At 60.6% G+C, this 13,353-nt stretch overlaps 2 protein-coding genes across 4 annotated transcripts; one reads left to right on the forward strand and one right to left on the reverse strand.

Moving 5' to 3' along the window:
- Positions 1-592: 592 nt before the first annotated feature.
- On the reverse strand, positions 593-8,028 carry LOC115603556 (cytochrome P450 4F22-like). Of its 3 annotated transcripts, none has more exons than XM_030475485.1 (13): positions 7,726-7,783; positions 6,044-6,174; positions 5,664-5,808; positions 4,776-4,829; positions 4,565-4,692; positions 3,842-3,969; positions 2,911-3,178; positions 1,787-1,853; positions 1,580-1,709; positions 1,373-1,506; positions 1,231-1,295; positions 1,049-1,131; positions 593-907 (listed from the first exon to the last, which is right to left on the reverse strand). In XM_030475485.1, exons 3-13 carry the CDS (start codon positions 5,719-5,721, stop codon positions 730-732), a joined length of 1,293 nt encoding a protein of 430 aa, XP_030331345.1. In that variant the 5' UTR covers positions 5,722-5,808; positions 6,044-6,174; positions 7,726-7,783; the 3' UTR covers positions 593-729. The 3 variants fall into 3 exon arrangements, with proteins under 3 accessions (XP_030331345.1, XP_030331346.1, XP_030331344.1); XM_030475486.1 differs by lacking the exon at positions 7,726-7,783 and adding an exon at positions 6,474-6,510; XM_030475484.1 differs by lacking the exon at positions 6,044-6,174 and having other exon boundaries at positions 7,726-8,028.
- A 965-nt stretch (positions 8,029-8,993) lies between these two features.
- LOC115603558 (N-acetylmuramoyl-L-alanine amidase-like) lies at positions 8,994-13,142 on the forward strand. The gene is made up of 5 exons (XM_030475489.1): positions 8,994-9,076; positions 10,364-11,173; positions 11,982-12,192; positions 12,273-12,567; positions 12,681-13,142. Exons 1-5 carry the CDS (start codon positions 9,025-9,027, stop codon positions 12,681-12,683), a joined length of 1,371 nt encoding a protein of 456 aa, XP_030331349.1. The 5' UTR covers positions 8,994-9,024; the 3' UTR covers positions 12,684-13,142.
- The last annotated feature ends 211 nt before the right edge of the window (positions 13,143-13,353 follow it).

The raw sequence follows: 13,353 nt of genomic DNA on the forward strand, positions 1-13,353 counted from the left end.
GGTGACATGGGACATGTGGGGACACATATGTATGGTGACATGTCGTGGGGAAGACATACATGTACAGTGACATGGAACATGTGGGGACACATACGTGTATGATGGCACAGGACATAGAGGAAGACATACATGTACGGTGACATGTGACATGGGGGACACATACATGTACAGTGACGTGGGGACATGTCTATGGATGGTGATATGTGGTATGGGGTGACATGCCCACGAATGGCTACACGTGGCGTGGTGGGGCACGTCCATGTCAGGACAGGACATGTGTCATCGGGGGACATGTCCATGGATGGTGACATGTGTCATGGGGGGGACACGTGCAGGGGTGTGAACATGACACATGTGGCATGGGGTCATGTGCATGTGGGGGACATGTCCATGGGTGGTGACATGTGTCATGGGGTGACACGTTCACGAATAGTGACATGTGTCATGGAGGGACATGTCCATGGATAGTCACACGTGGCATGTCCATGTACAGCAACATACAGCATGGTGGGACATGCTCACGCCATGCAGTGACACATGATGGAGGAGGCCACATCCCCACCACCCATCCCCATCACACAGCACCACACCATCCCCTCCACGGTACATTTATTCCCTTCTCCTCTCTGGGGTGTCCCAATGTCCCCAGGAGGTGTCTCCACGGTGTCCCCAGGAGGTGTCCCCATGGTGTCCCCAGGAGGTGTCCCCACGGTGTCCCCACGGTGTCCCTCAGGCCCCCTTGGGCAGCGGCTCCAGCAGCAGCCAGAGCCCGTCCTCGGTGCGCAGGATGAGCTCGGGCTTGCGCCGCGGTGGCCGCGCCGGGTCCGGGCGGATGCGGAACCGAGCCAGCGTCAGGGCCACCACCACCTTCATCTCGGCCATGGCGAAGCTCTGCCCGATGCAGTTCCTGCCACCACGTCCCCTTCTGTCACCTCCATGGTGACAGCCGGGTGGTGGAACCTCCCCATGGGGATGGAGTTGTCCCCAGGACACCCAAACTTGGCTCAATCACCCCTTCAGGCTATGGGGTGTCCCCACCACGGCTTACCTGGGGCCAGCAGAGAAGGGGATGAAGGCCAATGGGGGCCGTCCCTGGCTGTTCTCTGGGCTGAACCTCAATGGGTTGTAGACCTGGAGTGACATGGCCATGGGGACATGGTTGTCCATACCCATGGTGATGGGGACATCTCGCTGTCCCATGGTCATGCCACCAAGACCAAGTGGTTCTACCTGAGGGTCGGGCCACATTTCAGGGTTGTGATGGGTCCCGTAGATGCTCATCAAGCAGATGACCCCTGGTGGGATGGCAAGGGCCACCTTAAGGACAAGGGGACAAGGAGGTGACACTGGGGACACCCAGGTTGAACCATACCCTTGGGGATGACCCGTCCATCACGCGTGGCGAGGTCCCGGCTGCAGCGGCGGGACACGGCGACCACCGGGGGATGCAGGCGGAGGCTCTCCTTGATGCACATGGTGGTGAAGGGCAGGTGGGACAGGTCGTCCCTGGGGGTAAGCGATGGTGGCACTGGTGTCCCCAAGCCCAGGTGGCCAAGGGGTGACACCGGGGACCTCTCACCATTCAATGTCCTCCACGTCCCGGCCCTTGAGGAGCTCCTGGACCTCCTGGCGGCAGCGGTCCTGGTGCTGCTGGTGGCAGGCCAGGTTGTAGAACAGCCATGACAAGCCGCTGGCTGTTGTATCATGGCCTGCAGGGACAAGGGGTGAGCTTGGGGACATGGGGGTCACCTCCTTCTGGTGGTGCCTGGTGGTGGCTCATCCTCACCTGCGAACATGAAGGTGTTGGCCTCAGCCGCAATGTCCTCGTCCGACAGCGTGTTCCCGTCCTCGTCCTGCCAAGGGTGAACATGGTGGTCAAGGGCCAACCAGTCTATGGGCAACGTGCCACATGGCCACCAGTGTTCCATGGCCACCATCATCCCCTTAGCCACCTCCACCTCCCTATGGCCACCAGCCTACAGCCAGGTCTGCCTATGGCCACCATCATTCCTTTGGCCACCACCAGGCCACTATGGCCATCATCCTGTGGCAAACCTTCCGTGGTCACCGCCATCCCCTTGGGCCACCACCCTATGGCCATCCTTCAACATGGCCACCACCATCCCCTTGGCCACCTCCGCCTCCCTATGCTCAACACCTTATGGACAACCTTCTGTGGTTGCCACCATCCCCTTGGCCACCACTACCCCCCCATGACCATCACCACCCCATGGCCAACCTTCCATGGCCACCATCATCCCCTTGGCCACCACCACACCCCTATGACCACCATCCTATGGCCAACCTTCCATGACCACCACCATCCCTTTAGCCACCACAATGCCCTTGGTCACCTATGCCCTTGATCACAACCAGATCCTATGGCCATCACCCTATGGCCATCACCCTATGGCCAACCTTCCCCATGGCTACCACCATCCCCTTGGCCACCACCCCACAATGGCCATCACCACCCCATGGCCAACCTTCTATGGCCACCACCATCCCCTTGGCCACCACCACCCCAAAATGGCCATCACCACCCCATGGCCAACCTTCTATGGCTGTCACCATCCCTTTGGCCTCCACCATCACTCTATGGCCACCACTATCCCCTTGGCCACCACCACCCTACGATGGCCACCACCACGCTACAATGGCCACCACCACCCTATGGCCAACCTTCTATGGCCACCACCATCCCTTTGGCCTCCACCATCACTCTATGGCCACCACCACCCCACAATGGCCACCATCATCCTACAATGGCCACCACCACCCTATGGCCAACCTTCTATGGCCATCACCATCCCTTTGGCCTCCACCATCACTCTATGGCCACCACCACCCCACAATGGCCACCACCACCCCATGGCCAACCTCCCCTACGGCCACCACCCCTTGGCCCACCTTAGCAAGCAGCAGCAGGTCGATGAAGTCCATGCGCTGGCCGCGGTGTTGGTCCATCCAGGCCTGGTGGCCCAGGCGTTGGAGAGCCTGGCGCCGGCGCTGCACCACGGCCGCGGTGAAGCCATGGACGGTGGCACAAGCCTGGGTGAAGCGGCGCCCGTCGCCCGAGAGCTGATAAAGCCACCAGAAGTAATGGAGAAGGCGCTGCTGGCGCTGCACCACCAGCCTGCTCAGCTCCAGGATGGCCTTGATGTACTCGCTGGGCTGCCTATGGGCCAACAGGGACCATCAGGGGTGGTCAACAGGGGCCACCTCGATGGCCATGGGGAGCTGCAGCTTGTGGGGGACACCCAAAGGGGACTCAGAGAACTTGAGGTGAGGGAACAAGGGGGGACCCCAAAGGGACAGGTTGGGAGGGTGGGACCTTGATGGGTGCAAAGCCCATGGGACCATCAGGGATGACCAACAGGGGCCACCCCAATGGACATGGGGACCTTCAGCTTATGGGGGACATCTAATGGGACCCAGAGCCCTTGAGGTGAGGGCAAAGATGGAATAAGGGGGGACACCAAAGGGACAGAGTTGGGATGGTGGGACCTTGATGGGTGCAAAGCCCGTGGGACACTGGGAATGACCAACAGGGGTCACCCCAATGGGCATGGGGAGCTTCAATGGGGACATGGGGTGGCAGAAGGTCCCATGGCCATGGGGACATGTGGGACCAAGCTGGGGTGACACTTAAAGAGGACTCCATTGGGGACCAAACCAGGGCAGGGGGGACCCCAGAAGGGACAAGGGGTGACCTTCATGGGTGCAAAGCCACCATGGGGGGACAGAGCTGGGGGAAGGGGTGTTCCCTGTGTGGGGACCATAAGAAGAGGGGACAGGGTGACACCCAAGGGTGACCCACAGGACACAGGGTGCCGCTCACTGCTGGCAGTGGCTCTCGTGGCTGAAGATGCATCTCTGGAGGGTGTCCAGGGTGAGGAGGCTCAGCTGGTCCAGCACCTCCAGCGCCACCGCAGCACCCGTGGGGCCCGCTGCTGCCCGCCACTTGGCCTGTGAAGGGATGGGTGCTGGGGGCAGCTATGGGTGCAAGGTGGGTGCTGGGTACAGGATGGGTCCTGGTGGCAGGATGGGTGCTGGATGCAGGGATGGGTCCCGGTTGCAGGATGGGTGCTGGGGGCAGGCAGTGGGTGCAGGCAGGGCTATGGGTGCAGGCAGGGCTCTAGGTACAGGTTAGGGTGCAGGCAGTAGGTGCAGGCACTGGCTGCAGGCACTGGGTGCAGGCAGGGCTTTGGGTGCAGGCAGTGGGTGTAGGCAGGGTTGTGGGGGCAGGCGGGGGTTGCAGGCAGTGGGTGCAGGCAGTGGGTGCTGGCAGGGTTGTGGGTGCAGGCAGTGGGTGCAGACGGTGGGTGCAGGCAGGGGTGCAGGCAGGGTTGTGGGTGCAGGCAGTGGGTGCAGGCAGGGGGTGCAGGCAGGGTTGTGGGTGCAGGCAGTGGGTGCAGGCAGTGGGTGCTGGCAGGGTTGTGGGTGCAGGCAGGGGGTGCAGGCAGTGGGTGTAGGTAGGGTTGTGGGTGCAGGCGGGGGTTGCAGGCAGTGGGTGCAGGCAGTGGGTGCTGGCAGGGCTGTGGGTGCAGGTCTGGGTGCTCACGTGCATGACGTTGGTGCTCTGGTTGAAGATGCCCATGTAGGACTTGAGCAGGTCCCCATGGAAGGCGGGTGTCAGGAGGCGCCGGTGCTGCGCCCACTTGTGCCCATGGCTCAGCAGCAGCCCATCCCCTGCATGGGGGCACCCATCTCCATCAATGGGGCACCCACGGGTGCTGCCTGCCCCAGCCCACCACCCCCGAGCACCCACTCACCCAGCCAGGGTTTGAGGAAGCCGTAGAAGAGCCGGTCCTTGGGGGCGATGGAGGCTGCAGGAGGGGAGCAGGGGTGAGGGTGGCATCACTGCAAGGAGGGTGCTGGGGTCCCTTGGGTGAGGGACCCTCTGTCTGCACCCATAAGCACCACAGGACAGGGGTTTGGGTGCAAGCAGGCCACCACCTTGGTGGTGACACCTTTGGGTGGCCATGGGGAGCCTCAAGATCAGGTTGGTGGCCACTATTGGGTGCTATAAGGGCTAGCCATGGTGACACCTTTGGGTGGCCATGGGGAGCCTCAAGAATAGGTTGGTGGCCACTATCAGGTGCTATAAGGGCTAGCCATGGTGACACCTTTGGGTGGCCACAGGGATCCCCAAGGACAGGTTGATGGCCACCATGGCATGGGCTAACCCATGTCCCTGCCTTATGGGGCTAACCAAGGGTGACACCTTTGGGTGGCCTTGGGGACCCACAGGGACAGGTTGGTGGCCACTATTGGGTGCTATAAGCACTAGCCATGGGTCACATCGTTGAGTGGCCTTGGGGACCCTGAGGGACAGGTTGGTGGCCACTATTGGGTGCTATAAGAGCTAGCCATGGTGATACCTTTAGCTGGCCCTGGGGACCTTCATGGGGACATGCTGGTGGCCACCATGGCATGGGCACTCACTGGGCCAACCAAGGGTGACCCCTGGGTGCCTCTGAAGCCCCTTGAGGTTGGCTTGGTGGCTACCACATGATGGGTGCATGGACACGGCCAGCCATGGGGACACCTCTGGGTGACCATGGGGTGCAGGCAGTGGGTGCAGGTCGGTATTGGGTGCCATGGGGATGGGTGCAGGTCAGTGTTGGGTGCCATGCAGACCCATGGCGCTGGTGCCCTACCTGTGGCCATGAGCACGGGGCGCAGCGTGTCGGGGTGGAAGAGCCTCAGGGCCGGCATCCAGGGCAGGAACCACCAGAGGCACCCGCGGCGGTACCGGGTCGCCAGCTCCTCCGCCTGCTCCAACCCCTCCTCCGTGACCTTGGCCTGCCCAGGGGACAAGGGACAGCCTTGGGGACACCCTTGTCCCGAGGGGCATGGCCAGCCTTGGGGACATGCTGGTCCCATGGTCATGGCCAGCCTTGGGGACATGCTGGACCCACGGTCATGGCCAAACATGGGGACATGCTGGACCCATGGTCATGGCCAGCCTTGGGGACATGCTGCACCCACGGTCATGGCTAGCCTTGGGGACATGCTGGACCCCATGGTCATGGCCAACCTTGATGACATGCTGGTCCCCAGCTCATGGGGATGGTTTCATCCTGGGGTCACAGATGGTCTTGGGGACACTCAAGCTCATGTGTCAACACTGTGGCCTTGTGTCCTCTCCAAAGTGCCACCACCCTGTGCCTGTCAACCCCACCAGTGCCATCACTCTGTCCCCACTGTGCGTCCCTCCCAGATGCCACCACCCTGTCCCCACTGTGTCCCCACTGTGTCTCTCCCAGATGCCACCACCCTGCCCTCACTGTCCCCCCAAGTGCCACCCTCCTGTTCCTGCCACCTCCACACCTCCACAGGAGTCACCACCCTGCCCTTACTGTCCCCCCCAGATGCCACCCCCCTGTCCCCCCTTGTCCCCCTCTTGTCCCCCCTTGCCCCCCTCTTGTCCTCCCCTCGTCACCCCCGTTACAGCCCGTTGTTCCTACTTGAGCCTCTGTTGTCCCCCGTTGCCGTCCCATTGTTGCCCCTTTCGTCCCCCCTTGTCCTTCTGTTGTCCTCCCATTGCTGCCCCTCTTGTCCCCCCACTTGTCCCCCCATTGCCACCCCATTGTCCCCCCATTGTCCCTCCCTTGTCCCACTGTTGGCACCCTGTTGTTGCCCCTCTTGTCCTCCTTCATCCCCTCGTTGTCCCACCGTTGTCCCCCCGTTGCCCCTCTGTTGTCACCCCTTTTCCCCCTGTTGCCTCCCCGTTGTCCCCCCTTGAGCCCCCACTGTCCCCCTGTTGCCATCCTGTTGTCGCCCCTCTTGTCCCCCCTTGTTGTCCCATTGTCCCCCACGCTCGCCCCTCTTATCCCCCCCCTTGTCCCTCCTCGTCTCCCTTTTTGCCACTCCATCATCCCCCCCTTCTCCCTTCTTGTCCCCTTTTTGCCCCCTTGTTGTCCCCTTGTTGTCACCCCTCATTGTCCCCCCATTGTCCCCCTCTTGTCCCCCCTCTGTTGCCACCCCACTGCCACCCCGTTGTCCCTCGTTGTCCCCGCCTTCTCCTCCCATTGTGTCCCTCTTGTCCCCTCTTGCTCCCCGTTGTTGCCCCTCATTGTCGCCCCTCTTGTTGTCCCATTGTCCCCCATGGTCACCCCTCTTATCTCCCCCTTTGTCCCCCCTCTTCTCCCCCGTTGCCACCCCATCATCCCCCCCTTCTCCCTTCTTGTCCCCTTTTTGCCCCCTCGTTGTCCCCTTGTTGTCACCCCCCGTTGTCCCCCCATTGTCCCCCTCTTGTCCCCCCTCTGTTGCCACCCCATTGCCACCCCGTTGTCCCTCGTTGTCCCCGCCTTCTCCTCCCGTTGTGTCCCTCTTGTCCCCTCTTGCTCCCCGTTGTTGCCCCTCGTTGTCGCCCCCTTTTCCCCCCTTGTTGTCCCATTGTCCCCCACGCTCGCCCCTCTTACCCCCCCCTTTGTCCCCCCTCGTCTCCATCGTTGCCACCCCATCATCCCCCCCTTCTCCCTTGTTGTCCCCTTTTTGCCCCCTCGTTGTCCCCTTGTTGTCACCTCTCGTTGTCCCCCCGTTGTCCCCCCATTGTACCCCTCTTGTCCCCCCTCCGTTGCCACCCCATTGCCACCCCGTTGTCCCTCGTTGTCCCCGCCTTCTCCTCCCGTTGTGTCCCTCTTGTCCCCTCTTGCTCCCCGTTGTCGCCCCTCGTTGTCGCCCCTGTTGGCGCCCGTGTCCCCCCCCGCCGCTCACCATGCCGGTGTGCCCCAGCACCCAGCTGCGCCAGGGCGGGCAGGGGAAGCGGCGCAGTTGGTGACATGTGTCCCGGATGCTGCTGACAAGGACCAGCGTGTCCCAAAGCCACCGCAGCAGCAGCGCCAGCACCACTGAGCCCAGAGCCAGCACTCCCAGGGACCCCAGCGCCATGGCTGCCGCCAGCACACGCCACCGACACGCCAGGACACGCCAGGAACACGCCAAAGGAAAAGCCAAGGGACAGGGCAAAGGCCACTGCACCGCCTCGTCACGTGTCCCCAGTGCGGGATCACTGGGGGTGGCTCTGGTGTCACGTGTGTTATGGCAGCATCAGCCCTTCATACGTGTCCTGATGGCTTCATGCCCTGACATGGGTGTTCTGGTGGCACCGTTCCCCCATGCATGGTGGCATCATGCCCTGACATGTCCTGGTGGCTTCATGCCCTGACATGTGTGTTCTGATGGCATTGTTCCTTCATGTGTGTCCTGATGGCATTGTCCCCCCACGCATGGTGGCTTCAGGCTCTGACATGTGTCCTGGTGGCACACATACATACATGCACATGCACACACATGCACACATATGCACACACGTTCTTTGTTTGCACATACTTGTGCACATATAAGAACACGCACACCCCATGCACACCCCCATGCACACACATGTATGTATGCACGCACTTTGTGCACTACATATGTCTACAACATATAGACAATCTCCCCATGCACACACACATACACATACATGTATGTACGTCCATACACTCCATGCACACACAATGCACACACATGTATGTATGGACACCCTGTGCACGCACCCCTTGAGCACACACATGTCTGTATACACACACGTGTAGAAGCACTCCATGCACAAGCATGTGAACGCACACATGCACATCCCCCCTGCATACACATATGTGCATGCACACACCCCCCCACTTGTGCACACTCATGAAAACACATGTAGAAACACCCCATGCATGTGCGCACATACGTGTGCATATATGCAGACACACGCAGGCATGTGCACATACACACACCCCACTTTGTGTACATGAGCACATATGTATGCACACATACATACACGCACACATGTGTAGCCCCTTCCTAGGCCCCTCCTACACATGTGCTCACCCCCCCACTCACCCACGCACACACGTGCTGTAGCGCTGCCCACGCAACACACACGTGTGTCAACCCCTGTCCCCGCCCCGTGTCCCCTCCCCGGTGCCATCGGTGGGGACAAAGTCCGGTGACATGGACCCAGCAACACGGGACACACCCGGATCCGGCGGCATGTTCCTGCGGCTCCTCCTGGTGCTGAGCGTGTGCACCCGCCCCGGCACAGGTAGGGACACGCCTCGACATGCCACAACATGCTAAAGCACCCCACAACACGGTGAAATACGCCACAACACCCCACAACACGCCCCAGCATATCACAGTACGTCACAACACACCCCAGTGTGCAACCCACATGCTCTAACATGCCTCAACATGCCTCCACACGTGTGGCAACCGCAGCGGCCCCTTGTCAGGCTCCGGTTGCTTTGATTTGCCCTAATCCGGGGGATTCCAGCCCAAAGCTGTGCCCATGGGAGTGGGGAGGGGGGTGAGACGAACAGCGGTACTGGGTGATGGGTGCTAATGATGGATGCAGAAGCGGGGGGCTGGGTGCTTCTGTCCTGGTTTGGGGGGTTTTGGCTTGTTTTGGGGTGGTTTCACCCGGTTTTGGGGTGGTTTCACCCTGGTTTAGGTGCATTCACCCTTTTCCTGGGTGCTTGCGCCCTCCTCTGGGCGCTTTCACCTTGTTTCGGGGTGTTTTCACCCTGGTTTGGGTGCTTTTGCCCCGTTTTGGAGGCATTTGTCCTTTTCTGGGTGCTCTCACCATGTTTTGGGTGCTTTTGCCTGGTTTTGGGGGTGTTTTCACCCTGTTTTAGTTGCATTCACCCTTTTCCTGGATGCTTACACTGTCCTCTGGGTGCTTTCACCCTGTTTTGGGTACTTTCGCCCTGATTTGTGTACTTTTGCACTGATTTGGGTGCTTTTGCCCTGTTTTCGGCTGCTTTCACCCTGTTTTGGGTACTTTCGCCCTGATTTGGGTGCTTCTGCCCTGATTTGGGTACTTTTGTCCTGTTTTGGGGTGCTTTCGCCCTGTTTTGGGGTGATTTAGCCCTGGTTTAGGTGCATTCACCCTTTTCCTGGGTGATTGGCTCCCTCCTCTGGGCGCTTTCGCATTGCTCGGGGTGCATTCATCCTGATTTGGGTGCTGTCACCCTGTTTTGGGTCCTTTCACCCTGTTTATGGTCCTTTCACCCTGTTTATGGTCCTTTCACCCTGTTTTGGGTGCATTTACCTTTTCCTAGGTACTTTCTCCCCTGTTTTGGGTGCTCTCACCTGGTTTGGATCCTTTCCCCCTGTTTTGGGTCCTTTCACCCTCTTTTGGGTCCTCTCAGTTCGGTTTGGGTCCATTCACCCTGTTTTGGAAGCTCTCATCCTGTTTTGGGTTCTTTCCCCCCTGTTTTGGGTCTTTTCCCCCTCTTTTGTGTCCAAATCCTCCCCACGATGCTCCATCCCTCCCTTCACCTATAGCCACCTCTTCACCCATGGGTGCTCCTCCCTGTCCCCTCTGCAGGTCTCCCACCACGCCACATGGACACCGTGGTGAAGATCATGGAAGCCCTTGAGTCCAGCAACCCCAACCTGACCATACCCGAGCTGGCGCGGGCGCTGGGTGCCTGCAGCACCCCGGGGTGCCGCGCAGTGCTGGGGGAGCCACCCCATGTCCCACCAGCCCCACCAGCACTCAGCCACGAGCAATGGGTGCTCCTCACCCAGCTCCTCCACCGTGACGCTGCGGTGCTGGCACCCGATGGCTCCACCGTGGCCTTGGGTCCCCTCCTCGCCGGCATTGAGGTTGGCCAAAAGAGGGTGTCGGGGTGGCCCTTCCCCACCTTCGAGCCACCCATTGACCCGCTTTACGCTGTCACCATCACCGAGGCCTTGGGGACATCGTTCCTCTTGGCTCGTGGTGGTGATGGAGCCACGCTGGGACCCGGAGGCTGTTGGGATGATGTGGATGACCCCCAAAACTACACCCTACTGGGACCCCCATCACCCATCCCTGATGCCGTCGCCAACGGGGCCATGGATGGGGTGCTGTTGGGTGCCCAAATGGCCCAAGCACCCATCCCCCTCACTGATCTCCTGCGGGGTTACTATGGGATGGGCAACACCACGGAGAAAGGGAGACCTCGCAGCAGCTACCGGCGGCGAGACTTTGGGGTGCTGATGGGGCCGGAGAAGCTGGAGCAGGAGGTGGAGGTGATGCTGAGGGTGCTGCGGGTGCTGCCACCCACAAGGGAGCTCCTGGAGGATGTGGGACCAGAGGAGCTGGTGGCCATCGCGCACCGGGCGGCGCGGGACTTCACCCAGCTCTACGTGGGTAGGGAGATGGTGATGGGAGGTCTTTGCACCCCAATGGAGCTTTGGTGGGATGGGGGTCCCCAATGGCACCCTGGTGGAGGTGGCACTAAGGGGAGTGAAGCGCGGAGAGATGAGTGGTCACACATGGCCTGGGATGGTGGGACACCGCTGTGTGGCCCCTGGGTGGTGGTTCGTGGATGGTGGGATGCCACTGTGTCCCCTGGATGGGCATTAGTATGTCCTCTGGTCTGTCCCCTTGATGGACATCACCACGTCCTCTGGATGGACATTGGTGTATCCCATGGATAATGGGTCCCTGGGCACTGCTTTGCTCTCTGGATGGCCACCACCATGTCCTCTGGATGGACACAGATGTGTCCCCTGTATGGACACCACCGTGTTCCCTGGATGGCCACCAGAGTGTCCCTAGGATAATGGGTCCCTGGATACTACTTTGTCCTCTGGATGGACACTGATGTGTCTCCTTGATAGCCAACACTGTGTTCTCTGGATGGACACCACCATGCCCCCTGGATGGCCACCAGTGTGTCCCGAGGATAATGGGTCCCTGGGCACTGCTTTGTCCTCTGGATGGACACTGATGTGTCCCCTGGATGGCCACCAGCCAAGGGACCCCCTGAGCAGATGCTCCGTGTCCTTTAGATGAAGGGACCCCGGGAAGCCATTCCCATGTCCCAGGCCAAGGTGTCCCTCACTGGGCAGATGCTCCATGTCCCCAAGCCCCAGGGAGACGCTCCATGTCCCCATGTCCCTGAAGAGATGCTCCATGTCCCCAAGGAGATGCTCCATGTCCCCTTCCCTTGCAGAGTGCCCACCCATCGTGCCCCGGTGCATGTGGGGTGCCCGTCCCTACCGGGGCACCCCCAAAGCCTTGACCTTGCCCTTGGAGTCGGTCTTCATCCACCACACGTTCATCCCCAGCGCCCCGTGTCACAGCTTCCGCTCCTGCTCCCGCGCCATGCGCTCCATGCAGCGCTTCCACCAGGATGCACGTGGTTGGGATGACATCGGATACAGGTGAGACCCCATCACCACCACCACCGTGGTCCCATCACCCATCTCCAAACACCTCATGATGCCCTATGGGTGCTTTGCAGCTTCGTGGTGGGCTCCGATGGGTACCTGTACCAAGGCCGAGGGTGGCATTGGGTTGGTGCCCACACCAAAGGCTACAACAGCAAAGGATACGGTGTGGGGTATGTTGGAGACTTCTCAAGCACCTTACCCGACCCAGACACCATCGCCCTGGTGAGGGACCAGCTCCTGCCCTGTGCTGTGAGGACGGGGAGGCTCCACCATAACTACACCCTCCGTGGCCACCGGCAGATGGGTCACACCGACTGTCCTGGTAACTCCTTGTTCCGAGAGATTGGGACCTGGAGTGGCTTCAAGGTGAGCACCAGCCTTGGTGGCATCTCCAGGGCTTGGAGGTTGGGGTGTGTGGTCCAGCATGAGGGTTGGATGCGGTTTGTGATGCTGATGGTGGCTTCTTCTCTCCTCTGCAGTGAGGATCAGCACCGTGGGTCCTGGTCTGGTGGGTGCAGGTAAGGTTGGAGCATGGTCTAGATGGATGTTGGCCCGATGGGTGATGGTCTGGATGGACCCTGGTCCAACAGATGTTGGTTTGATGGATGCCAGATTGAATGGACCTTGGTCTAGATGGACACCAGTGCCATGGACGCCAGCCTGGATGGACCTTGGTCCAGATGGACACCAGTGCCATGGTTGAACCCTGGTCCAGACAGACTCTGACCTAATGGATGCCATCACAGATCAGCCCTGGTCTAGGTGGACACCAGCCTGATGGATGCCAGCACAGATGGACCCTGGCCCAGAGGAACCCCAGCCTTGAAGTCCACCATCCCAGATGGTTCCTGGCCTGGTCCCACCAGCCCAGCAGACCCTTCCCATGGCCACCAACCACCATGAATCCCCCCCTCCCCAATAAAGTCAGTGCCAGAACATCAGCTTTGGGTGGTCCCTGGAGAGAGAAACTGAGGTACAGGATGAGGGGTGCCCATGGGGTGATGGGAGAGGACTTAAGGACCGAGGTGCCTGGAACCTGCTAGGTGCTGGTGTGCCCCAAGCAGCACTATCACCTTGGCCCCTAAGGAGCCCCCCACCTCCATAACCCCCCTTTAAGATGGTCACCCATGTCCCCAGCTGCACCCCCACCAG

This window comes from Strigops habroptila, unplaced genomic scaffold (assembly GCF_004027225.2).
Source record: "Strigops habroptila isolate Jane unplaced genomic scaffold, bStrHab1.2.pri NW_022045640.1_ctg1, whole genome shotgun sequence".
Lineage (NCBI taxonomy): Eukaryota > Metazoa > Chordata > Aves > Psittaciformes > Psittacidae > Strigops > Strigops habroptila.